The sequence below is a fragment of the Erithacus rubecula genome (assembly GCF_903797595.1).
Source record: "Erithacus rubecula genome assembly, chromosome: 17".
Taxonomy (NCBI): Eukaryota; Metazoa; Chordata; class Aves; order Passeriformes; family Muscicapidae; genus Erithacus; species Erithacus rubecula.
In genome coordinates this window covers 15458304-15484882 of record NC_136669.1, presented here as the reverse complement: position 1 = coordinate 15484882, position 26579 = coordinate 15458304, and the positions used below count along the sequence as shown (strand labels likewise).

Sequence of the window (26579 nt, the reverse complement as noted above, 5' to 3'; positions counted from 1 at the left end):
GCTCACCCAGATGATTTACTTAAAAGACACACAAGTTAAGGACTGTACAGTACTTCACTGAAATATTTTAACTTGCAGAAGAGTTCAATCAGATTCTGCAAGGATTCCCAAGCTCCTGACAACCCAGATAGAAACCTCAGACAGAAGTAAGACCAGATAAAAAATTCAATGTGGAAAACAGCAATGGCCTTTTTACTTGGCCCACCAGTAAGTGCCATCAGCCTGTAGGGTCTATTTTCCCTTTGGGTAAGCCTATGCACTGAAATGCTTCTTCACATGTCCCCAAATGTATTTCATTGAAGGCACATAAAAGTTAATAATTTTAGTCTTATCAACATGACGACACATTTCAACCTCTCAGTGTCTTTGATTCCATCAAGAATCTTGTATTTCTTGACAATCTCATGGCTTAAAGCAGCAAACAGCAGTTACAGGATGGGCAGGTAAGGCAAGCTCTGGGATTGTGGCTGTCTACTCTAAAAAATTGTCTTAATGTGGGTTATAAACACTTTGTAGCGCCCTGCCTTGCATGAGTGAGATCAATCAGCACGAACAGCAGCTGTGCAATTTCTCCAACAAAGTATCAAAAAGCAACTGAGATGATCTCAAGTTGTATGGCTTCACTATCACACAAATAATCATAGTGATTACAAATGGATGGTAGTAGCTGCCTCTGATATTGCAGCTACAGCACACTGCAAAGAAGAGAGAAAAAAATGGGCTTTTCAACTACAGAGAAATTCGAGCTACCCAGACATGTGAGAGCACTGAGGAGGTACAAATGGTGCCCTGATGGCACTGCAATTAATCAGTTCACACAGTCCAATGGACAGGACAAATGATACGAGAAACCAGCACTCAGTCTGACCTGCAGAGGTAATTCAGACTGAACTTTCCTGTTCAGCATTCAGTTTTCAGAGTTATATGTTTCATGAAAGCACTCTGCTTTCAGAGCAGCACACACACTGCCAGCAGTCCAAGTCAGGCTCTGTCTCCTGTAGCTCTCAGTCTCATCACCTGAGGCAGCGATTCCTGCCTGAAGAGTTCTGGTGCATCAATACTCTCTGTTTCCTTCTTTCCCTTGGATTTGACCAATTTTTTATCTGATCTCATCAGTTACTTTCATCTTCCCCACACAGAGTGGTTTCAACTCCCTAGATTCCTCCTGATCCTAAAAATACTCCAGGCATCCTACATATCCCCAAGGGGGCATTAACTGTGTGTGCCTTCCCAGCTGAGAAATGCACTTGTTATTGCTGTTCATACCCTTCTCAGTGAGAGTGCACAATAGGGTAGGCAAATCCAGTCCAGACTGGGACCATGAGATAATCTTGCCTTCACTCTGCAAGGGTACTATATTTTCTGCATATCTGTAAGATTTTGGGTTGGTTTTTTGGGGTTTTTTTCTTTGCTGGTACAGTGCCAAATTACCCACTGGACAAGAGTAAAAGGTAAACTTCAGCAAAAACAAATCAAAAACCTATGCCTCACAGAAATGCATTGCCAAAATTAGTAGCCTTTAGGAAGCCTCCTATTTAGAACAAAATGGGTGATGTGTAGGGACCAGAGTAGCAGAGTAATTTAGTAAAAGTGATGATTCTTCTGAAAACTCTCTTGAAGATTTGTAACCACTCCTCAGTGCACCGATGGGTCACAATTGCTCTGACCAGCCTTGCCAGGGAACTTCACTGGGCCCAGGGCTCCCTCTGACCTCAGGCCTATGCCTTCAGTTCTTTGCTAAGATACACCTGTATTCAGTCCTGTCTCCTGCTGCTCATGGGTAGCATTGGGACTGAATTCACACCCTTGTCTTGTCTGGAACTGCTGACAGGGCTCAGCATCAGTGATCTGAGCCATCCTGGTCAGAGCCTGTGGGATTGGGATTGGTGAGATTACCTCTATTTGTCTTTCCTTGGGGCACAGCCCTGCCTCTAACCCTCAAATACTTGAAAAAATTAGAACTGAAAAAAACTTGAGGTTTTAAAATGGAATTCAGAACTGAACTCTTATTAGACAAATGCACCTTTTCTCTCTTCCTGACAGCTTAAGCCCATGTTCTCTTTGCTTGTCTTAAACCTTCTGCTTCTCCATCATCTCTCCAAACTCCCTGACCAGTAAGGAAAACAAGCCTAGCCCTGGGTCAGCAGTACACATCCTCCTGAAGATCACAAGCATGCATCTGCCTTTTAGAGAACCCAAAGCAGGTCAGGACCTCTGATACTAGGCAGAATATATGGACTGTCTCAAATAGCTGCATTGTGAGCTCACTATAAGCCAGAGCATCCATTCCTCACTCCTCATGAAGCCAAGTGACAGAGCACACAAGGAAAAGTCACAATCAGTACCTGCTACCCGTGCGTTCCATGCGGGGGTCCTGACACATATCCAGCTCTGGGGTAGAATCAATGATGTCCTGCACATCAGACCACTCATCGCTGCTGCCCATCCCTAGGTAAGACAGCACATATCATATACAGGATCAGCACTTTCAGAGAATGGTATTTCTTGAAAGGGTATTTATAGCTTTGAATATCAAGGTTTGAAAATTTCATGGTGCCATGTTCAAAGTCTTACAATCAGAAGGTTATCTCTCTCAATACCAGAGGAGGAACACCATAAGCATCCCCCTTCCCACCTCCATTCCAGAGCATCACTAAAGTCATTGCTCTGAATACTCCTAAAATAGGAAAAGCAGAAATATTTTATCCATTGAAATAAATTCAAAAACTTCCTTTCTATCTGCCAATAAAAAACTCCTTCATCTGCATACAGCATTAGCTGAGACTGAAGGCAACACAATGATTTTCTGTACAGCTTCATAGAAATTACTATTGTTAGGAACTGGCACTATTTAGTTTTAATAGAAGCAGGTTTTCAATACAAATTCTCAAGTCTACACTGGCTTAGATACCCATTACAGAGAAACTTGACTTCAAAACTGATAAATGAAACCTGGTTTGTGTGTAATCTACAGCCTGAAGCCAACATTTAAAGAATAAGGAATTTCTTCCTCCTGTCAAGTCTTATTTATTGGATACCAAACTGTTCAAAAGCTCTGAACAAGCAACGTGAACACAGTATCCATTCACACAACGAATTCCCAAAGGATTAACAACCTAATCTGTGAATTACATTAATCCCTCCCATGTACTTAGATGTGACACTTTTGACATTTCCAGACAATCTTAGTTCCCAAATATACAAAGTCCATGACAACTGAAATACTAATTTCTTTCAGGCTCGAGTTGTGCACCAGCTGGCAGCAAACCCAGGCTGGAAGACAAAGTGCAATGTGGATCTGTTGCCAAAGCATGCATCCACACCCAGCGGGTCAAACACAAACACAGCCTTTTTCAGCTTTATCAAGCTGGGAAGCTTTTCTGCAAATACCTCTGAGTACCACTTTTGGTAGCTCAGCTCTAAGGCACATGCATCACTGACAGACAATTTAATTACAGATGTATAAAATATATTAAAATTCAAGTATGTGCATTACTTCTAAGTATGGAGAATTGATTTCGCATTAGAAGTGAGAAACAGCTGAAAGGTTGAATATGCAGAGCACGTAAGGAAGCCATAACTATCTGCTTTGAGCTAATTCCACAATATCACACTTTCACCATGAAAATTAAAAAAAAAAAGTTTCCACTTCACAGTTGCACACATAAAAAAAAGATTACTTTGACCCAAGAAAACTGTTGACTATAAACAAGCTTGTAAAGCAGGAACTGTAAAAATCAGGGTATTTATAGGGCATTCAAACTACTGACATCCATGCTTAGCTTTCCCTATACAAGTGTTTCATGGTCTTGGCTTGGCCAGGATCACAGTCAGACCACAATCTAACAGCAGGCTATGCAGAACCCATACGCTTCCATGGACAACTATCCTAGTCTCTAACAGATGGACATCTGTGACCCTGAGGACCCCCTCATGAAAATACAGACTGGGACTCAGTCATGGCAGTTCTCATTCAGTGCTACAGTAAAAGATGTTGCATGTTGGTTTACGGTCTTTGTTAGAAACCAGCTTGTGAACATTAGAAGAGGAATTTCTGCTACAGTAGTAACTTAACTGTAACTTCTCCTTCCCAAGGAATAACTTGGGTAAAAAGATCATCAGCTGGTTCAGATGCCAACCTCAGAGACCTATATTCACCCCTGGGCTCCTGCAGATTATCCTAATGACCTTTAATAAATCTTATATTCCTTTGGTATTTTAAGTTTATGACCTGTAAAACAGATCACTTCTCATTTCTGATAGCCACAGCAGATCTTACAATCCAGGGTAGATCTGCTCAGGTAGATCTACATGGGCACAGCTATCATGTTATTTATATCATTCATTTATTTAACAGCCTGGTGCTACAGCTTAGATGGTAGCTTTCTTGACAAGAAGTCATGAATTCAAATTACTAAAGGACTCTGGAAAACAGAGATAAAACAACTGTGACAGCTCCCACAGATTTGGGAGTGTTCTTATATGAGAAAGAGGCTAAAAGAAATTAGCTCATTTAGCTGGGAAAAGAGCTGGATACAATTGTTTTAAGCAAATCAGAGTGTGGGAAAAGAGCACAGAGAGAAAATAATTACTTAATCTCACTGACAAATTTGGCATTTGAACAACAGGATATAAAATACCTATTAATAAATCCAGAAAGAAAATTAAATATAAGCTTTTAACTGTCATACTGATGAGGTCCAGAAACAGCTTCCCAAAAGCTCAGCATAAGACACGACTTGAGTGCTCATGAAAGAGATACCAGGACATGAACACATGTCACTGCAGAGAACAAAACTCAGTAACCTGTTCTCCTATTGTGAATTTGTGAAATTACTCATATAACATGTTTTCAAAAATTTGCTACGCAGAAAACTGCTAATATCCAATTAACCCTGTCTTATTCATGTACCTTCCTTAGTCAGGCTTCCTCAAATTCTATACTTACAGTGCAGTCTCCCAGCCTCTCCCTGTAACAGAGAGACACAAGCACTGAGAAGTCCATTATGTTAGTGACCAAGTACCTGAGATCCAGCTGCCATACCTATGCTGACATTCCTCATCTCTTGTGTGACCTGGACTTCCATGTTCCGGCTGTTCCGCTTTTCTCGTGCCCTCTTATTGCTCTTGGTGGTGCCATTGGTGTACTCGCTGATAGGCTGGATGCTCTCGTTCAGAGGGGTGACAGCGGCAGAGGGCACAGATGATGTAGGAGTGTTGGACTTGGTTCCCGTGGTGCTTGGTGTGGCAGCTGCTGAGGACTGCCCAGATTCAGACATTTCGTCTTGGGGACACTGTGGCAATTCCAGGGCAGCAGAACAGAGAGGGAAAAGCACAATTATATATTTCAGTAAGTCCCATTTGCTGGTGTATGGCTGCCTTAAAGCATTATGAGCATGGTTCTTGCTCACTGTACCAGTTAGATGTCCCATTGCTTGCTGGTGACACCAAGCACTACCACCACAGTGAAGCAGCCAAGTTGTTGTGCTGAACTCAACAAGCATATCCCACCTGTGGAAAGGGCTGAGAACTTTCCTGCTTCACTATTGAAAACTGATTTTCACAAATCACACTTGTATGTGATCTCAAGAAAGGTGACCTTATCACAGGCGAAAAGCATCTGTAGCTCATACTGACTACTGAAGGACTTTGGCACTTGCAGCAAACTAGGCCAGTGTTTCCCAAGGCTGGAAGGCAACATGGGTATCGCCTGGGAAGGACCTGAAGTGGCCTGTTAGAAGTCTTGGCAGATTACTTTAAGCTACCAACACATCTGGATAAGGAAACCGCAAACTAAACTGGTTTTCCCACTAAACTGCAGAAGCAGACTGGACACTGATCTGGGATGCTCTGGCTTGTCTGAGGCAGGAGATCTATGCCCCCAAACCATCTTATGCAGAGCTAGGCAGGCATGGGTCCTGCTTGAGAACACAGCAGAAACAGGTGTGGTCTCCCACTTCCAAATGGCAGGATGACAATACCCAAGCATTATAAAGGTGAGAAACGAACATAGGAGATGGATTCTTAGTATGAAATATGTAAAATGGCTCTTGGCTCTAACAGACATTATAGCTCCACTTTCTGTACCATCACTTCTCAGGTAACAGGAAGGCTTCAAAGCTTTGTCAGTTTTATACTGTTTGTCAATTAAAGCAGCACTGCTTCAGTCAGACAAGGAATGCCCTGACCAGTGCAGTGATCTCTCTCAGACCCAAATGAGATCTCCCCAGTCTTAAGGCAGCCCGGTCTAATCACTGCCTGCAGGGAGGTGACATAATTAATTCCAAGAGTTATATACAAGAGTGAGTTGCAATTGGGTGCAGTGTCATCTAGCATCTGCATTCCAGACCCAGCTTTCATCTTCACCACTGACCTCTCACCTCCTGTGCTAGAGGGAGCCTGGTTCTGCTCAGAGGCTGCTCTGAGCCCCCCAACCTTGGAGAGGTGACACGATTTCACTTGGCTCATCTGGAAGTCTTGTTCTCTTGTAACAGCTTCACAACATGACAAAAAAATTCAATATGGGATGAGTGAGAAGACTGAAAAAAAAATGGTGACTTAACCCTTTGCAGCCTTATTTTTGTTAAATCTGGAATTTTATTAAGATTTTCCTTTAATTAGACTGGCCTCTGTATGCTAATCTTAGAATACCCTGCTGCACACAGCACCATGGAAGTCAAAGGGTTTACACTGCATCTGCACAGTTATACTGGGAACTCAGTTTATTAAAAAAGGCACTGCCATTAAATGCAATCTACATTTTGTGTATTTTCCACATTGTGAGTCCAAACAGCACCCACATTCCCAATGAATAACCAAACCATGTCCCTGCACATATGCTGGTTTTAGCATCAAGACTGAGATGAGAACTTTGAACTTGGGCTGCTACATGTGAAAACCCCACTTCCACCTCTGCTTCATATTACTGGTTTAGGAGCTACTTTCCTAGTATATACAGGAAAAAAAAAAAAATCAAACAGGATTTTTGATAGTAAATAGGCTCCAATAAGCTTTGGACTACCTCAACTGCAGTTTGTCTTCTGTGCTTTCAGATGCATACAGGGGCAAAGAGTATGAAGTGTGAAGTGCAACCTTAAAACCTCTTTCCTCAAACAGAACTGCTGTTGGATGAAAGAATTCAGGGAAGTTCTTCGACCAAATCTAAGTCTATGAGAATAACCAAAGTTCAGAAGCATCTTAGACGAAGCATCCTAGCCGTGTAAGAGATACCCAGGTAGGTCCTCTCCACTTGCCATTCTTTGTTCTTATGAACCAGATGTCATTCAAAAGCCCTGGATGATCAGTATCTATAGGGTGATATTTGTATTAGCAGTATCCTGTAACCTCTTGTTTATTGACATAACCTGCCCCTTACCTTGAACACATGAGTAAGTAATTACCCTGGTCTTTCACTACTTTTTGGTTATAGATGTGCATTTTGTATTTACCTAGAAAACATCCTTTATCCACCTTCCAGCCTTCACTGGAGAAGTTCCTTCCAAATGTATATACTATCAATGTGCTCCTCTTCACAGCCCAGAAGCTGGTATCTTCCTACTATGTCTGAGTGCTCTCTTAATGCTAAATATTGTATTAAGACTATAGCTCTTCTCTCCAGCACAGGAGGCATTCTCCAAAACCCATAGCTCACCCAAAGAATAATCTCCACAGCCACCACTTACCTACAGCCATACCTGTCAACCTCCTAAACATCAACTGTGTAGTAGTGACCTCCAAAATGCATTGTGTAAAGGCCCAACATTCATAGCAGTCATATGTCACCATGAGAAGCCATAATTGTATGGTTATAACACTGAAAGCATAGTACATAAAAACAAAAACGTTAAGGACTTTCATCTCCAAAACACTGTATAAAATAAATGTACAACTGAATGCAAAAATAAAATAAAGACAGCAACTAAAATAGTAATAAAAAGTAAACAAGGACACTTAAAATGTAAGTACAGCATGGTCCCATGGAGAAGGAAAACTAGTGAGAATAGTCAGGTACATACTGGGAAGGTGAGTCGTGTGTGAGTGACGTCAGCAAAATATCAAGAGCTCTGAAGAAGAGGCAAGGAAGGCATGAGCCACATCTCTGAGAAGTCAGTCATGAAGAGGATTTAAGAGATAGTCACAAGAAGCTTGTAGGAGGAAAATCTTCATTCCAAACTATCAAGCCAGTTAACCACATCCTTTAATTATTCATTCGTTTTCTCCACACTCAGGAAATTCCCCATAACAGACTACCCATCCAAGTCCTCCACAGCACAAGCTCCCTAGGTCCACTATACCATCTAGCCTCCTTTATCCCAGCATTCCATTCTGAGTCTCCCTAATGAGCACCAGCATTAATCCCAGCACGATACATTTGGAGCAGCACACTTCTAATTCTGCACTGAGCTTTCTTGGAACCGGATTTTTTTGGCCTGATACCACCATCACCACTACCACCACCACCATCAAGTAACTAAGAGATCCAGTCAGTAATCAGTGGTGAACAATGGTTTAAGTTGGAAAGGATCTTAAGAACCACCTAGTTCCAACCCCTGTGCAGGGTATCTTCCCTGCCCAAAGCAACCACTATTACCTGAACTTGGACACCAAAGCTTCCCATTTATCTCTGTTGCTGCTGCAGTCCCCTGCAATACAGATGGTGGGTTACTTCTTTTGCAAGTTCTCAGTGGGATCACGTAAAGAATTAGACCTTAGCAAGGCTGTGGAAGATGGATCTAACCACAGTGTCCACTCAGCTCTTCTCTAAAAACTAACCCCCACTGCCCAGCCTGAACACTGGAAGGTCTGTTCACACCAAGGTGTGCAGCACTGCCTGGAGAGCCTGAGGAACAACTGATTTGAGAGGTGCACTGGGCTCTGTACATTTTGGTTATGCTGGCACAGCACTAGTATGAAGAAACACATTCACTCCTTTCCACCATCCATTATTCTGTTATTGTACTGTGGCACAGCTATTCCCTAACTCCAGGCAGAGCTTACCAGAAATGACCGTAGGATCTGAATGGTATTCTGCAAGTTGCTACATTTTCCAAAATTCTGTGCCTCTAACACTACAATAAGGCCTGGATTCCAACTCTCCATCCTAGGCAAAGGTATTTTAGATTTCTGAATTCCACAATGGCAGAGAGCTGACAAAGTGCTGACATTTGTGCTGTGCTAGGCCTGGCTGCTTTACAGATCTAGTGTTTAAAAAAATTAACTTGCTGCTTTGTTTTCCGAGTAAATTGTGAATTTGTCTATGCATCAAAAAAGGCCACTGACATGAGTCCCTCATGTGAAAGCCCATTCATCTGGAGACATGCAGAATGGGTACAACAAGCTGGGGATTTCTTCTTTATCTCCTCTTTGCCATTACTGCCTCAATACAGTTTACAGGATCAGTGATTCACAACTTTTCAAAAGGAGACCAGGCCTGACAAGTGACACATAAAACAGCTGATGCTCTACAAATTCCAAGCAGAGTGAAAATAAGTTTAATCAGACATTTTTGAAGTAGAGCAGAAGCTCTGTGAGATACCAGTGGATACACTGAGCTGAGCTCATCAGAGAAACCAGTGGCTCTCAGACCAGGCATTTGTAGAAAATCACTTAAAGTGAAGAATTTGGTGGGATCCTGAGCACAAAGACTTTGCAAAGTCTACACATACATCTCATGGGAAAGGAGGGTTGCCATGCATAGCCTGATCTATTAACAGCTGCAGTGAGTTGTCAGCTCAGAGCACACCACTTGGGCCTTGGAGCTCAGACTAATCTCGAAATATTGCAGTGGAGACCTCTGAATGGCAGAGCAAAGCACAAGATCATCAAGCAGCACCAGTGCAGCTGCAATGCTGTGAGGATTTTGGAAGACCTGGTGCAGAAGGCAGAGCAGTAACAGTGACAGTTGTACTGAAGGTAGACAGTGCAAGTTAAGAGCAGTGACTAGACATAGGAGTAACGTAAGACTTTCAAGTGCAGTGAAAGACCTGGGCATCCAGGCAGGGTAAGAAGAAGCCCTTTCTAGTGAAGATAGGAAGACCAGGAGATCAGTCAAAAACGACACACACTTAAGGGCAACCCAATGCCTGGCCCCACTTGAGTTGTAGAACCACTGCTCTTATCAAAATAGAGAGAAGGGACATGTTCCATATCCTCTCCCTGAAGTGAAGGATTTCTCTCTTCCCTCAATCTCTAACTGCCTCCACACACATCCCTCTCAGCTTGGGGCCAGTCAAGTAAAGGAGATTATCCCTGAGACAAAGCAGCATGAAGCACTGTGTCAAATCCTTCCTGCACCATATGCCAGATCTGCAGAATAATATCCTCCCACCTCCAGCACAGCTACTATGGAGCAAACACATAGGGAGAGGCTGCAAAGGGTTATGGACACAGGCTGTCTCTAGCTCATGAAAATGTGAGATGTTGTCAACAGCGAGAGAGTGGGAAACCCTTGCTCTGTGATGGTCTAGAAAACCTTGTAGCTGGAGTTGGACTGCAGCTGGCCAAGGTCACTCAGGCGCCAGTGGTCCAGTGTTGGGACGATCTTGGCCCCTATCTGCCCACGTACCATGCCATCAGCGAGGGGGAAGACATTCAGGGAGTTGGGACGCTCCTTCCTGCTAAAGAGACAAACACAAGGAGAGAGAGGAAAGCGCATTAGCTGTGTACAAGGTTCTGACAGAAAACAAACAGCACACTAGCATTGGACTGCAACTATTATCCTCATGTGGCAGCTGTCTGAACTCCCAACTCTCACACTTCCTTGGTGCTGGCTGATTAGTCCCATGGTGTTACTGCTGGAGGAATACTTCCTCCTGAGGAAACTCTAAGAGGGAGGGGGTCAGTGGCCATAACAGGGATAATTGACTGCTCAATCAGTATGAGAAATTTGGAGGAATGCACAAATGCAGGGAACCGCCCACCAATTTAAGTCAGTGTTTCTTCTGAGAACCCAAGGTATTGGAGGAAAATAAGCCATGGCAAACAACCCTCACAGCAAAAAAATACAAGCTTCATAGCTTCTAGAGATGTCACCACAGGGTGAGGAATAAGGCTTTTAAGTGTCATCAACATGAAACTTAAGACATTCCACCCCAAATCTGGTGAGCTTTAACAACAGGAACCAGAGGGGCTGGATCACTTCCAATTTTAAGCAGGAGAGTATTTGTGCTCTTTGACCTTGCTCCATACCCATACTACAACACACTTGCAATTCAGAAACTTAAAAAAAATATATAAATGAATACATTGCGCATATTGCTAGGTGTCTCTAAGTGTGTTCTGTTAATCCTCTCCTTTCTGGCAACTGCAGTGACTCACTAGCTTGGGTTTGACTCTCAGCATAAAAGCCGGCACAGATTTTGAGACCAAGCTTCAGTGGGAAAAAATCTAGAGCAGTGGAGGTGGAAAGGCTGTGGCAGCAGCTTGCCAAACCCAGCAAAGGGTTCAGGGTGTCACTAATTGACTCCAGTCCCTGCAGAGCTAAACTAAATTGATTCTCTGTGTTATGTGTACCCACACTTGGATTCAGTCATATTTCACCTACTCCTGCAGTGTTTCCTTAATTGTGGGGGTATGATGAAATCTGCCCTTCTGTAGCTATGAGTAACAGCAGACCTCCATGTGCCTTTCTGTCATGATTATCAGCATTGGGTGTCATGCCCATGCTGGGAAATAAGCACAGCCACCTCACCTGTGACCATGGCAAACAACTGCTACAAGGCCGCTGGCACAGAGCAAACACACTAAAATGGGATGCTACACCAGCCAGATCTTTCAGGAAGGACAGACATGGAGTGTCCAGCAGAGGAGACAATGTTTGCTGAGAAAAACCACAATGCCCAACCTTCTCACTCTCAGCACTGCCCAGCCACCATGGCATGCTGCATTGCTCCTTGAATAAGCAATTGTGGCCATCCTGGATAGACAAGATGGGACAGAAAGGTGTTTCCAGTGTGGCCTACTTGTGATGCACTTTTCCTAGGAATCTGCATTAAAATCCCCTCCTGAAGATTTTAGACTTGTACGTGGAAGTTTCATGCACAAACTCTCTTAGAAAGGAGGCATGTAACTGGATTTTGGAGGAACACAGACTGCTGATAAAGTATCATTAACCTTCTCACAGGTAACAAGTAATAGGACAAGAGGAAATGTCCTGAAGTTGCACCAGGGTAGGATGAGGTTGGATATTGCAAAAAAATTTCTTCACTGAAGGAGTGGTTAAGCATGGAAACATGTTGCCCAGGGCAGTAGTGGAGTCAGAATCCTTGGAAGCATTCAAAAGGTGTGTGGATGTGGCACTCTGTGATATGATTTAGTGGGCACAAGGGTATCTAGTTGAAGGGCAGACTTGATGATCTTGGAGATCTTTTCCAACCTTAATGATTCTGTCGTTCTCCACAGATTCAAATCCAGACTTCTATGTGATAGGAATTGTCAGTTTCCTTGTAGCTTTTCCTTTCCACTATCAAAGGGACCTTGCTGCTTGTGATTTAAATAACTGCTGAAGGTTTAGTGAAAACATTCCTCTGCTGTTTGTCTAAATCCCAATTTATGACTGTAACATGCCACTTACACCTGCTCCTATTAGGTCATGATGCCAAAGGACAATTACCTCTGCCTGTCAGCTGTAGGTATGTCTCTTTATACCACTGCTATCATTCCAAGACCCTGAAAGTTTCTAACAGCTGGGATTCAAGTTTCTCCAAAAGTTTCTAAATAACATACTAGGCAAATGTTTCCCCTCCTGGGGAATCTTCACCCTGGCACTGATACAAGCACCACAGAAAGTAGAGTTAATTATGTGTAAGAGATTATGAAGGGATTCAAAACTAGAAATCAGAGCCATTTTATGCCAAAAAAATCAGAAAATTCCTAGTTTTACAGTTTAAGAAATAACCCAAAGGTCCCCAAGAGTCTACTTAAAAAAAAAAAAACAAAAAAACCCCAAAAAACCCCACTTCTTTTTATGGAGAAAACAAAATTGGGCCATTTTTTGAGACGCTCTAACCATTAGTTTTGTATCTTCCCTTTTCTTCAGGACTGAATGCTAGCTTTAAGGGTCTTGCTTTCACGGGTGAATGGAGCAGGATAAAGTTCCTATAACTGCAGAACAGTCCTTGTCAAACCAGTGGTACAGCCAGAATGTCTTAGCGACTATGTTGGAATGATCTGATGTAACTCAATGACATCACTGAGACATAAAAGCTGCCCCAGAAGTATGCTGAGAGACATCAAATTATACTTTCCCTTCTCCTTTTCTGTTGATATGCAAACATACAAGGAAATACAAGGGCCACCAAATGAAAGGGAAATGTGTGAATTTCACAGCCCCTGTTAAAGAGACAGAGGTACAGGGTCTCTGTAGCATCAGAAGCTGTAGAATCTTCAGGAATGAATTTTAGCACAGAATGTTAGGAAATTTCTTTGTTAAGTTTCTTTGGAGACACATTCAAGCCTCTTTAAAACTTCCCAGGGAAGGGGAAAGAGCAAACACTCCAGAAGAGCTAACTCCATTTTTGCAATCCTGGAGTTGGCTACCAAATTTAAATGCAAATAAATTTGAAGTATCCTTAGGGTTGGCCTAAGTTTTGAGTGCTGCAGCTGCCCTCGTATACCCAAATCTTTCCAGGACTCAGCTAGGGTGAGTCTTAACACTTGTTAGTTCCACCTTGAGTTACAAGGTGAACAGCATGCTATCCATTAAAGGTTTGCAGTAGCCAAACCCTGGGATTAAGATGCTCTACAAGCAACATCTGAAGTTTACAAAACATAACAAACTACAGTTTGTTAGCCAGCATTTAAAGAGAAGAGCTAGTCTCTTTGAAAGCTCTGGGCAAAGCACTCCTGCCCAATCATCAACCTAAAGTACTTCTAGAAACCTACTGACATTGACATTTGTTCTGCTCCACTCAGAAATCAGACATGGCTTGTTCTCTAAATTACGGAGAAGAAATTTCTTGGAACCTGAGGGAATTGCATCAAGCTGTGTCAGGGGAGTTTTAGACTGGATTTCAGGAAAAGGTTCTTCCTCCAGACAGCACTGGACACTGAACAGGCTCCCCAGGGAATGGTCACAGCCCCAAGGCTGCCAGAGCTCCAGGAGTGTTTGGACAACACTCTTAGGCACAGGATGGGATTGTTTGGGTGTTTGTGCAGGGACAGGAGTTGGATTTGATAATCTTTATGGGCCCCTTCCAACTCAGGATATTCTATGATTCTACAGGTCTATGATTCTATGACTTATTAAAACATTAGGGGATGTGAAGTGTAAACATCCCATCTCAGACATCTGATCCAAACTTATGTACCTTCTGCATTTGCATGCACAAGCTTGTCCCTGATGTGTTACCCCAACTTCATGGTTCCCTCTGCACCCCTGAACCAGCAAGTCCAGCACAGGTGTCAGTAGACACAGAGAGCAAACACAAGAGTACAATACATTCCCAGCATCACAATGTTACCACTCCACAGCAACCTCCAACACTTGGATTAATGAAGTTCAGATGCAGCAATAGGATTTACCTTTTCCTCCAGGACTGGCGATGACTGTAGTGACAAACATAACAGCCAAACAGCAGCAATCCCACAAAAAGCGAGACAAAAAGAACAACCATTAGAGAGCACATGTCATGCAAACATGCAACCTACCGCAGACACGAGGTATGCATGCACTGCAACCCACACCATGTGGAAGTGGGTACAAACTCTATCACCTCTTGGAAGGTCATCGATACACACCACCCCCACAAAAGCTGTGGCACAAACTTCTCCCTAGTCCCCTTTATTTCAAATAAATGCACTCAAATTTGTTTCACAGGTCATGAGAAATTATGCCTGTCCCCACACCCAGTGCACTAAGATCCACAAACACTGGTGCTCCTCCCTCCAGCTGTACAATTCAAAACACACCTGTCCCAGGTGCTTGTACACAAGCACAATGAACGGAGAGCTACACACGCACCCACATAAACAGTGCAAAGCTGGAAAGTCAGGAAAAACTCCCATTTCCTATTGGTAGCTCCTACAGACTTGAATCACAGTTGCATCATGGGCTATTCACAGACATACAGTGTTTCTCTCCAAGGACATTAGCAATATGCCACATTTAAAGGGTAAAAGACTAACTTCTCTGACATGAAAACATAAATCTTGATGAAAATTTTGCCCTTCACCACTAAGACTGGCAGTTTTGTAGATACAACCAGCAACACTTTTCACTGGGCAGCTCTTTCATGGAATGTTAACACAAAGCCATAATTAATATCAGCTTGTTTGAGAGTCAGAGAAGGAAAAGCTTTTAAGCTTGTAAGAAAAGAAGAAACTAATAAACATTTCTACTATGCAGTCCAGTTCAGGAGGTGGACTTTGATGATCCTTGTGGCTCCCTTTCAACTCAAGACATTCTATGATTCTATGACTCAAAGTTAGCAGGTGTACACAAGACTCACCCTTTAAAAGAGATGACCTAAGTCTGCTTTTGCCTACGGTATGTCTAGATTTTACTGTATAAGCTTCCACAGATATATTCCTAATTCCTGAAGTGTAACTGAGAGAGAAACAAGCCTAACACACTTATCCTATTCCATTCCTAACACCAGGATCAGATCATGTTCTGGGAGCTTGCTCTGTATTTCCAGACTGTGAGGGACAGGAGAAGGAAGAAAAATAACCTGGTAAGGAGGATTTTATGAATAGATGAGCAACACAAACTACTGGTTCTTTTTACACCATGTCCTCTCAAGCTTTCTACACCCCTCATGCCTAAGAAAGCTGACATTTAGCTTTTTTTTGTTTTTCTCAATTGATAATATATATTTTAGACAATCTATTTCTAGTCAGAATCCAAACATTGCAGAAAGGGAGGAAAATCCATTTCTTGGACATCAGTAGGATTTCTGATGACTAACAAAGTTTTCTCTGAAAGAAGAATAGGTGAAAAAATCCTGTAATGGCTAATGTATTTAATTGCTATGGTTTTGCTGCTTATCTCACATACAAAGACACATACAGACACAGACACTTTATCTGACACTTCCACCCATTCTACAGATAAACTTACACAACCTAAGAATATAAATGTGTTTTCCAGAGGCCCCAATAATAGCAGCATGATAAAGCCTCACCTTCATAAAACAACATAAAAAGCTCCTCACCATCAAGTATCCACAAGTCATCCGGAACCCATTAAAAGACAGCTTCAGCTACAATCTGTGTCCCCAGGCAAAGGTTCTGCTCTGTTTTCTCTCTCAAACATACACACTCAGTGTGTAAGTTCCCAGGTGACACGTGTTACATGGAGAGGTCATGGCCCTACCTTTTCCCAGGTACACTGCCCTCAGTTTGGTTATTTCCCCCAACTTGCTGCATCTTAGATCGCTCAATGTGTTCCACATAGGTCTGGATCATCTGTGAGAGAGAAAAATCTATGAGGCAAACAAATAAGAAGGAAAGGCTCATTTTCTGCTTTTGTTTAATTTTCTATGGCATCCATTTCAAATTCCCTGGGGTTTTTTGCACACTTCCTTGTTTTTACTGTTGCCTTCTAAGCTGATGATGTAAGTGAATGGTCTGATCTGATAGAAAATTTGTCAGCAAATAGTGTCAGAAATCAACTCAGCTAAATCTCATAGCCAAAGAGTCTTGAAATAGCTTATCTCAAAACAACATAAGCCAGGAGGCTCATTGGCAATGGCAGATAAGGCAGTAGGGCACTGTGCACACCATCACACAACAGCTGAGATTGTAAAGAATATCCTAAGGTCTATCAGTCCATCCCCTGCTGAAGTAGGGCCACACAGAGCTGGCTGCCACAAGATCACATCCAGGTGGCTTATGATTATCTCCAAGGAAGGAGACTCCAACACGTTTCTGAACAACCTGTGTCAGGGCTCACTGTCCTCGCAGTAAAGTAGTTTTTACTACTTTGTTCAGAATGAGCCTTCTGTGTCGTAGTTTGTGCCAGCTGTCTCCACTGGGCACCAGTGAACGCAGCCTGGCTCCATCCTCTTTACACTGTCCAGTCAGGTATTTCAGATGTTCCCAAAGTTCAGAAGCTCTAGCCATCACTAGGATTGCAAAGCCAAATTCTTTGACATGACAGTCATGTGCATAAAGAGTTTATTTATTTAGAAAGATGGTTTCCTACCTCTGTGTGACGCTGATGTAGAGCATTATACTCCTTCTTCATTTCTGATTCCCGTTCTTCCAGACGAGAAACTGCCAAGAGAAGATACCAACTATTAGCTAACAAACGGCTGGCTCTCAAAATAAACTATTTGAGAAACAAAGCCTATTTTTTAGACATTAACTTACACCTACTGAATAAAACAACAGAAACAGAACTGTGGGATTTGGTCTTGGTTACAAACTTAGTTAATGTGTACTTGCATGCTCCCAATACCAGCGATTTTGTACCACAAACGCAATAAAACCACAGAAGTTTTTCAGCAGTAGACTGGTGCCCTGTAAGCATCTCAATTTGGCAACAATTTATAGTCCTCTGGGACTGACTCTTCTGCCTACTAAAGGAGCAGAAGTATTGGACAAAACACAAACAGATTCTAAGGGGAACTTCAATGGTTGCACATATTAAGGAATTATTTGTAAAAACAAATACACAAACTAAGTAACTAACTAACCAATCCATATGATGATTTTTATAAGAATGAAGATTTTACAAGGAGCAACTGGAAACTAGGTTCCAAAGGCCCAAATCTTGCACCTTGTATCTGGACAGACTGACCACAAAAGAGAAGAAATGTAGCTTCTAATGAACTAGTGTGGATACATCTCACCCATCAGAAAGCTCAGAATTTTACATTGAAGTAAGGGACAACCAGGTATTTTGAGCTTTGCACAAATTACATTAAACAAAAAAGTATGAAGATTCTATTTAAAGTAGCTCTGTATGTGTGTGAAAGGCATGTGTATAATGCTGTCTAGTGCACAGCTTTGCTTACTCTGGTCTGCATAGTTTTTGGTCTTCAGCTCCAGCTGTCGAGTCTGAAATTCAAGGTGTTCCACTTGGATTTGTAATTCTTTCTTCTCCTGTTCCAGTGCATCTTCAAACTCTATGAACTTCTGCATAGGGAAGGAGCCACAGATGACAATTACACATGAAGTGGGTATGCCCTACCATGACCCTTCTCCTCCTCACAAAACCAGAAATTTGAGAGAATATAAATTGAAGGAATATAAATTACAAAACCAGAAATAAGCATGTTTAAGTACTGTAAGTAGCACTATAGTATTTAATCAAACTGAATAATCTATTTTATATTAGAAACGTAATGTTATCTTTAATGCATAATAAATATATAAACTATGGTCCAACATGAGTACTGTAAACCAGTAGAACTTTATCATCTTCAGCAATGCCGGTCTTCTTTGTGCCAGGCTGAATTTTTACTCCTGTTAATTTGATGTCACAGAAGTTAAACTTTATTTCCACAGTCACATATTTAAAAATACCTATGCCAGAAACATTACACTAGGCTCACAAGGCCACAGTATTGCAAAGCTATCCCACCAGCTGCAGTACACATTCTGGGCTGGCTTACAAACCCAAAACTTCAAGTCTCGTTACATTACTACTGAATTGTTCTATCCAAGGAAGCCAGAAGTACAACTTTATTTGCACCAACCCAATAGCTGAGCTGCATGAGCACAGCTATGGTTGGGAGCAGCCCTGGATCTGGAACTGCTGAGGATGACAGCAAGAAGGAAATTAAGCCATGCAGGCTTTAATCCAGCCTTAAAAATGTTTATGGGGCCAACAGGAGCCCACAGGAAGTGACAGCAGGCTTCTGACCCCGCCCCTCTCTCTCCCTGTCTGTTTGCCAAATCCTTCTTAGGCCCAGGCCCATCACATTGACCAGCAGATGCACATCAGCTGGAGAAACCTCCTCTGTCAAAAACCATGGATAATGAGGAGGAAAATCCCTTTCCCTCTTAATGGGGGAAGTGTTCTCTCCACAAACGCCAGTACTCTGGGGCATGAGAATTTCAAATAAACAAATTAAAGCTTTGTTTTACTCCAAAAGAGACAGAAACCGGTAAGAATCTTTTTTTGGTGAAGACTCCCAGGGAAACTAACATATTTAAATGCTCATTAGGATCATTTTGTTAAATCCTGCAATGAACCAACCCACACTGCTGCACTCTCAGGGCAAACCCCATGAGTTACATTCCCTATTGCTTTTTCAGGGTAAACCCCTATTTCACATTCCCTACTGCTTTTACTGGAATTATTAGCAAGAACACTGGAGCCATCATTATAAATTAGATCCTCTCTGCAGGTGACAAAAAGCCATGTTATTTATGATTCTTGCAAACTTTTAGAACTGCTCACTAGATTTGTGGGAGCAATGACGCAGTTTGCATTCCTACATACCTGTATTTATAGAAACAATCAAAGACACTTTAGCCACTTCTTACTTCCCTGCACTCACAGCGTTCTGCAGTGCCTTTAACCTCTAACTGAGCTTTTAATTTTATTCCTCTTCCTACTCAAATTTTTTGTAATAGGAGTTTGGGGTTTTTTCCACTTTGTTTTGCATGGAATTTTCTAGAAATGGCAGCAGTGCCAACATCTTTCTTCCTCTATAAAGAAGTCATCTGAAGCTAACATTTACTTTTTTCTTTTTAATTATATTTTTAAATTGTTCAAAGTTTTAGATTTTTAAGTATGCATTTCTTCCCGAGATGTCAATTAAACATTTATATCCTTTAGTCACTCACCCAGCAACCTGTTTTACAGATTCTGAGAACTTTTTATAAAACAATCTGCTTTGTAAATTTGTGAACTATTTTTGAAACCTTTTTCAGAACAACAGAATTTCAGAATGAATAAAAAAGGAAAAGAAGTCATAACAGATGCTGACAATGAGCAACAGAACTGAGAAGAAGCACTTTCACTTGCTTCATCTGGAGGCTGATGGAAACTATTCCAGCAAAGCATCTTTTCCTGGTATAATCTCCATCTCCTCATAGGATTTTGCTGGAAGCACTCTGTGTTAAAGCTTTATTGATGAACCCTTTTAATTACAGGCAAGGCCTAAATCCCCATCACATCACAGTGGCTCAACTTTCACCAGTTTCCTGCTCCCATTTCTCCAACCAGGAAATATAACCCCCCCTCCCAGCAAAAATGAGGGATTTAGAAGCCATAAAAATGAATGCTTATTAGGGAAATAATTCACGGGTTTCTCAACAGTAAATTAAAAAGGAAAAGAAGGTACAAGCCTAATTCTATTCCAGTAACATAGGTCACCTTTAATAGGATTCCTAGATTTGCTACTTCTGTTTTGGTTTAATTCAGAGGAAACTGATTGAAAGATTAACTCTTCTACAAATATGGCTGGGTCTTTTTCCTCATACCTGTCATATTATGCAACCCAAAAGTAATCAAAGAAACATAAAACTAGAGATCAATTAAGTGTTTGTAGGGCAGAACAGCATTTTGGATAAAAGCTTTTTGTTAAATCCTGCAATGAACCAATCCGCACTGCTGCACTCTCAGGGCAAACCCCAGGAGTGGGGTTTTTTGCAGGATGGCCCATCCTGGTGCTGAGGAGATCAAACCAAGGCATTTGTGTGCATGGGCCCAAGGGCTTGACCCAGTTCCTGGCTCTGCAGCACCTTGTACCTGCTCTGACATCAGAACTCATTTCACCTGAGCTCCTCCATGCTCATCACAAGCTCTGACAGCAGAAAAAGTCCCAAATGCAGAGTGAAGTGAGCAGCCAACACAGCAGAATAAGGAGAGGATTCCTGCCAGGGCTTTGCCTAAGAAAAATGTTCGTAATGTCCAGATGTCACTGCTGCTCAGCCTTCATGGCACCAGTGAGCTCTCACGAGAGTATCCAGGCAGGCTTTTTTTTTCCCAGTAACCTACAGACATTCCATACAGAATCCAGAGAAACACCTCACTAGCCACTTAGAAGCAGCAGAGATTCAACTAACTTTAGTCAGAGACGTGAGCATACCCAAAAGTACAACTAAAATGCACCAAAAGTTTGGAGAAAACAGGCAGCTCATGTTCATTTTGAGTTACTCTTCTGAACGAGAGCCTCTAGAGACAGATAGCAGAACTTCATCTCCAGCCCAGTGCTGGACCCCAGGCCCAAAGCTGTGGCTCGCGGTCTAAGGCATATGGCTGCAGGTGGCCCTGATGAGCAGCAAGACTAACTACAGCATCTCTCCTGCCCGAACTCAATCTACCAAGTGTATTCCCAGCACACGCAAAATCCCCAGTCACACAGTGCACTCTGACTTTCCATGGTGCTGGAAATTCACAACAGGGCAGGAGAAACAGAACACAAACTGCACAAAGTGTTTTAATTTTTTTAAACTTTTTTTTATTAACCAGACTCCTAGAGGCAGTCATACTGCAAGCGCATGTTATTGAGTGAATGCAACTTGGTAAACAAGTATCCATCAGCATTTCACTTTTTCTTTCAGAGGGACTGTACAATCCTGGCCCCATTGAAGCTGTGGGAATTTCTCAGTAACTTGAAGGGGAATCAGTATATCACCCCAACCCTTTAAACCTCCTAAAAATAACCAGGCTGAGGAACACTAACCTGTAAGTCTCCTTCCCATCAGAACATGTTCTGGCTGTAATATTTACTAAAAGCATCAAATCCCGTTATAACAGAAAAAGAATTCTTATGATTTACTCTCCCATTTTTCATTTTCTTAATCTGTCTGTGTCCAGCCAATCCTGCCTAAATGCTGTACAGACATTTGATGCCCAAAGATGAAATTCCAAAGTTCTGTGCTAACAAGCAAGCCTTCCTAAGTGCAGGGAATGTTCACAGGAATCAAATTCACAATTCTGACCTCAGAATAGTACAATTCCAACGACTTCTGAAAGCAGACACTACAAACGCTGCTCTTTCATTATGAACATTTAACAGGAGCATACAATCACACAACTGGTTTGGGTCCGAAGGGACCTTAAAAAGAATCTTGCTCCAACACCCTGCCGGACAGGGACACCTTCCACAGGACCATGTTGCTCAAAGCCCCGTCCAAACTTGTCCTTGAACACTTCTATGGATGGGAGCCACAGCTTCTCTGGGCAACCTGTGCCAGGGCCTCACCACCCTCACAGCAAACAACTTCTTCCCAATATCCAATCTAACCCTGGCCTCTGTCAGTCTGAAGCCAAGTAAGGGACCAAAAAACCCAAGAGTAACAACCAAACAGCATAGCCTCACGGAGTTTTTAAATACATCTTAAAATAACCCAATACACTCTTTACAAAGCACTGTGCCACAATCCCAGTGCCCAGGCTAGTAAGTTTGAACACTGCATTGCAAATCTGTTGACTGCATTCTTTCACTTCAGTGCTGCCAAGAGGCAAGAGAAAAATCTGGTGGTGGTGAGGAATACCAGATTGAGCCTGCTACTGAAGCTGCCCTTGATTTCAAAGGTTTCTCATTTCCAGGGTCTGCACATTTTTATGCCAGAACAATGCCCACCTGTGGTTCCAGTTACTTTGAGTTTAATAAATTAATATAAAGTAACTGTAACTCAGGATCCTTTGACAGGGTATTGCAAGAGAACAGATCTCTTTTTCATCTCCAACCTCTCAGTATCTATTTAATTGTTGTAACTGGCACTCATACATAGAGAGGAATCAAAACTGAGGTCAAATACTGTGACCAGGGGAGGATCTCCCCAGTTCTTCCCAGAACTGAAGATCCCATCCAAGACTGAGGCACAGCCCAGGAAACAGATGCTGCTGGAGAGGTGGGATGGACTAGTGGTCACTATGGCACTACTGAAATAGCAGCAATGAGCACATTCTGGGAAGAGCAGCACATGAGCACATGTGGAGCAGCAATGCATATTCTGAAAAAAGTTATCTGGTTTTTCGTTGTGTACTATGACCTGGTAGACACCAGAATTCCTTGTCATACACAGATTTTCACCCCCATAACATGTAATTTACAGAGTATGTAGTATATAGAAACAGGTGCAAATAAATAATGTACTTAGTTATATACTGAGGAAAATAGCAGCTGTGTATTTCATGTATGACCTTGTAATAGTGGGTTTGAAGAGGCAGAATGCTCATTTACTCTTACAGAAAGCACATTTTCTATTCCTTTCTGATAAGGAACCTCCTTGGAGACTCTTCTCCCACTTACGCTGAGCTGTGTGTAAGGATGAGAGAGTATCTTCATAATCATCATCATCACTGGCACTTTTTAAAATCTCACTTTTTAAAATTACCATTGGCAAATGGTGTTCTGCCACAGTTCCCAAGTTTCCTTGCAGGGAATGTAACAGCTATCAGTATAGTTGCTTCCAGAAAACACATCCTGTATTTAGTAAACCCAGAAGAAGGATCCGCTTCAGTTCAAAGATACAAGACTGGACTGTTCCAACCCCCATTTGCAGTCCCATTTTTTCCCCACAAATAGTGCACTTTAAAAATTATTTCTCAGAAGCTGTGAAATGCTGTGTCTACACAACATAAATAAGCTTAATGTACTCAGATAAATTTATCAACACTGAAAGAATTTTAGGATTATATATTAGTTCATTAATACATAATTAGAACTTAGGAGTAAAACTTTTAATTGACTCTTGCTTTTAGTATCAATAATGGACCACAAGTGTCCTCCCCACTGAGTTACCAAGCTTCTCATACATGATTATTAAGCAAAAAGAACACGTCTATAAAAATCTTGCATGTGCTTTACACCATTCTCCAGTTCAAGAACTATTTCATTAATTACCACTTATTTCATTTTATGAATTACCCCATATCAAATCAGAACTTGAATCCTAGGAAAACAACTGAATCTTAAATCTTCTGCTTTTCCTTAATCTAAAAGATAGAAAACCCCCACTTTTTAAGAAGTTTAAAGCAGATTATGTGTCGAGGATGGACTTGTTTCAGCACCAAAGCTCTATCCCAGCCCACAGACAGTCACTCCAAGAGGCTGAACAGCAACCCCTATGGCTTCCAGCCTTCAAGGCTGAAAGGATGCTCTGTAAGTCAGCACGGACAGATGCAGATACAGCAAGATGACAGAATGCAGATCACCCCTCCTCTGTCTTGTCTACATCCGAGTCCCTGCAACCCTAGGATTCTCCTTCCTCTCCATAAGAGGGACTGGATTTCTCATGAGCCACTTCCAAACAGCCCCACCAGCTGGGCAACCCTTCCTCGGCTCTCCCAGGAGCACATCCACACTCCAGGAAACGGAAGGTGTTGACCTGGGAACAATATTATTAAAACTCAAGGCACACATTTGATAAAAATAAATTTCAAAAATAAGAGGCTATACTCTGAAGGCAATTCCTTGCTCCAATGAAACAGTTTACAGCTGACATTGAGAATGCTGGACGGCTGCACAAATTTTAAAAACTATTTTTCACAACACAAATTATGCCGACCCCTCCGGATGCTGCTGGCATTGCAAAGTGAATTCCTAATTCCCCAGGAATTCCACACGATTGCAGCTATTTTGGTTCGGTTTTTTTATCTCCCGCTGTCGCGGGGCAGCTCAGCCGCAGTGGCCCCGGCCCCGTGGTGCGGCGGAGGAGCCACCGGGGCCGGAGCAGTCCCGGGGGCGGGAGCCCCGCGCTCCCGCGGGAAGAGATGCGCCTCGCCAGGCCCGGGCCCGCCCCCGCACTCCGCTTCTAGAAGGTACCGGCGGCCGCTGCCCCGGGGCTCCCCCTCGCCGGCTCGAACCGCGTCTACAGCTGGGGCACGGGCAGCAGGGACCGGCCAGTGGTGGCGGTCGGGGCAACGGAGCGAAGGCCTGTGAGAGCTGGCCCAGCCGCAGCCCTAAGCCGCCCCCGCCACCTCCTCGGCCCTCCCGCTCCCCTGCACTGGGGCCCCCGCCCGGCCGTGGCCAAGATGGTCGCGGGGCGGCGGCGCTCACCTCCTCGGCCTGCTTGCGCAGCGCCTTCTCTCGCTCGTACTGCGTGAGCAGCTGCTCGTTGTCCTCCCGCAGCAGCTCCAGCTCCACTTCGTGCTCCTGGTTGTCGGTAAGTACCGAGTCTAGGTTCTCCAGCACAGTCACCACCAGCGGCATCAGTTCCTTCACCACCTCCTCGTCGTAGCAGTGAATCAGCCGCTCGAACTCTCGGTAGATGCTGTTGGCGAGGCCCGAGACCCGCTCCGACATCACCGACCCCGAGCAGTAATCATCTCCCGGGTACCCCCCCACGCCGCCATCGTCCAGCTGGATCTCCAGCATCCTGCCGGCCGACAACTCTCGGCCCTGCTCCGCGCCCCGCTAATGCCGCCGCCGCCGCCGCCGCCACCGGGCGCTGCCCCGCCCCGCCCCGCACGCCGCGTCACGATCCGCGGGCACCGGTCGGGGCGGAGCGCGGCGGCACCGCCCAGAGCTGCTGGATCGGAGGCGTGGGCTACTCGTGCTGAGAGGAGGCCCGGTGCCTCAGCGCTTCTTGCACTGGAGACACGAGCGGGAGCGGTGACGGCGAAGCGCCCGCGCAGCACAGCGCGCCGGGAGCGAGCCCGCCCGCCGCCGCGGCACACAAAGCGCCGCGCTCTGGGGCCCCGCGCTGCGGCATCAGGCGCAGGGATACCGAGCAGGTGCCGGCGCATGCTCGGGTCGGACACACACTGGCTCTGGGAGTGGCGTTATACGTCCGTCACAGCCGCGGGAATTGTACTTCCACGATTAGGCAGCCGTAGTTGCTACACAGAAAGCAGAAAAGGACCTATCCAGTCAGGGATGAACTGAAAGCCAGAGGGCCAAATTTGCCCTCTCAAATTCTAAAAGAAAATCCAGCACAACCACCGAATTTCATCAGTAGGTTTCCCAAAGCAAGGGCAACACACATCAAATTACGGGCAGCAGCTCCAACACCCTCGGCAATCTCCAATACCCTCAGCAGGTGTCACAGAAGTCAGCTTCTGCCACATCTGCAAACTCAGCTGAGTTTGCGCTGTAGAGTTGGAGGAAGACAGCAAGAAACATTCCTCTCTGTAGTGAGGCCAGCCTGGCAGGAGAGAGAAATAAGGGATTGGTCCGGGAAAAGGCTCCCCCACACCTTCATTTGGCTTAGAGCTCTGAGAAAGAGTGCAGTTCCAAAATCGTGACTAGCAATGACCCTAAAACATTGCTCAAAGAAAAAGAACTTTAACCCTACCCAGAAAGCCTAATTGCAATGAGGATATCACATCTCACTGGTAATTAAGAATTTTAAGTTTTATGACAGTTCTGTTGCATTTTACATCATTATAGCTGACTACGTGCTGATAGACTATAGATTCAGAGCATAGCTGCTTTTAGACAGCTGCTTTTATAGCAGAAACCTATTTGTCTCTAAAAAAAAGGAAATTGGAATGGAATGGAATGGAATGGAATGGAATGGAATGGAATGGAATGGAATGGAATGGAATGGAATGGAATGGAATGGGTGTATTTCACTTGGAAGGGTTCTACAATAATTGAGGCTGAGGTGTAATTAGTTATGGGATGGATCACCAGTAGAACATGAGGCATCTGAATGTAGCAGACAGATTTTCAAATGTTTCCACACAGAGCAGGCCCAGCCCTGTCTCAGAGGCACTGAGTGCATAGATA

At 43.5% G+C, this 26579-nt stretch overlaps 1 protein-coding gene across 16 annotated transcripts in view; it reads right to left on the bottom strand.

Annotated features, from left to right (window-relative positions):
• Window positions 1-25871, bottom strand: part of MAPK8IP3 (mitogen-activated protein kinase 8 interacting protein 3) — a 58752-nt gene extending 32881 nt beyond the window's left edge. For 2 of the 16 annotated variants that reach the window (XM_079320380.1, XM_079320370.1), the window contains exons 1-8: window positions 24906-25870; window positions 17958-18078; window positions 17144-17214; window positions 16313-16404; window positions 14521-14544; window positions 10565-10616; window positions 5045-5294; window positions 2346-2448 (exon numbers count right to left, since the gene is read on the bottom strand). In XM_079320380.1, coding sequence (XP_079176506.1) covers window positions 2346-2448; window positions 5045-5294; window positions 10565-10616; window positions 14521-14544; window positions 16313-16404; window positions 17144-17214; window positions 17958-18078; window positions 24906-25223 — 1031 coding nt within the window. In that variant the 5' untranslated portion in view covers window positions 25224-25870. Of the gene's footprint in view, window positions 1-2345; window positions 2449-5044; window positions 5295-6380; window positions 7199-7682; window positions 10144-10471; window positions 10617-14520; window positions 14545-16312; window positions 16405-17143; window positions 17215-17957; window positions 18079-24905 lie in introns of those variants that run through there. The other 14 variants (XM_079320369.1, XM_079320371.1, XM_079320378.1 and 11 more) reach the window with 11 other exon arrangements.
• Window positions 25872-26579: the final 708 nt, after the last annotated feature.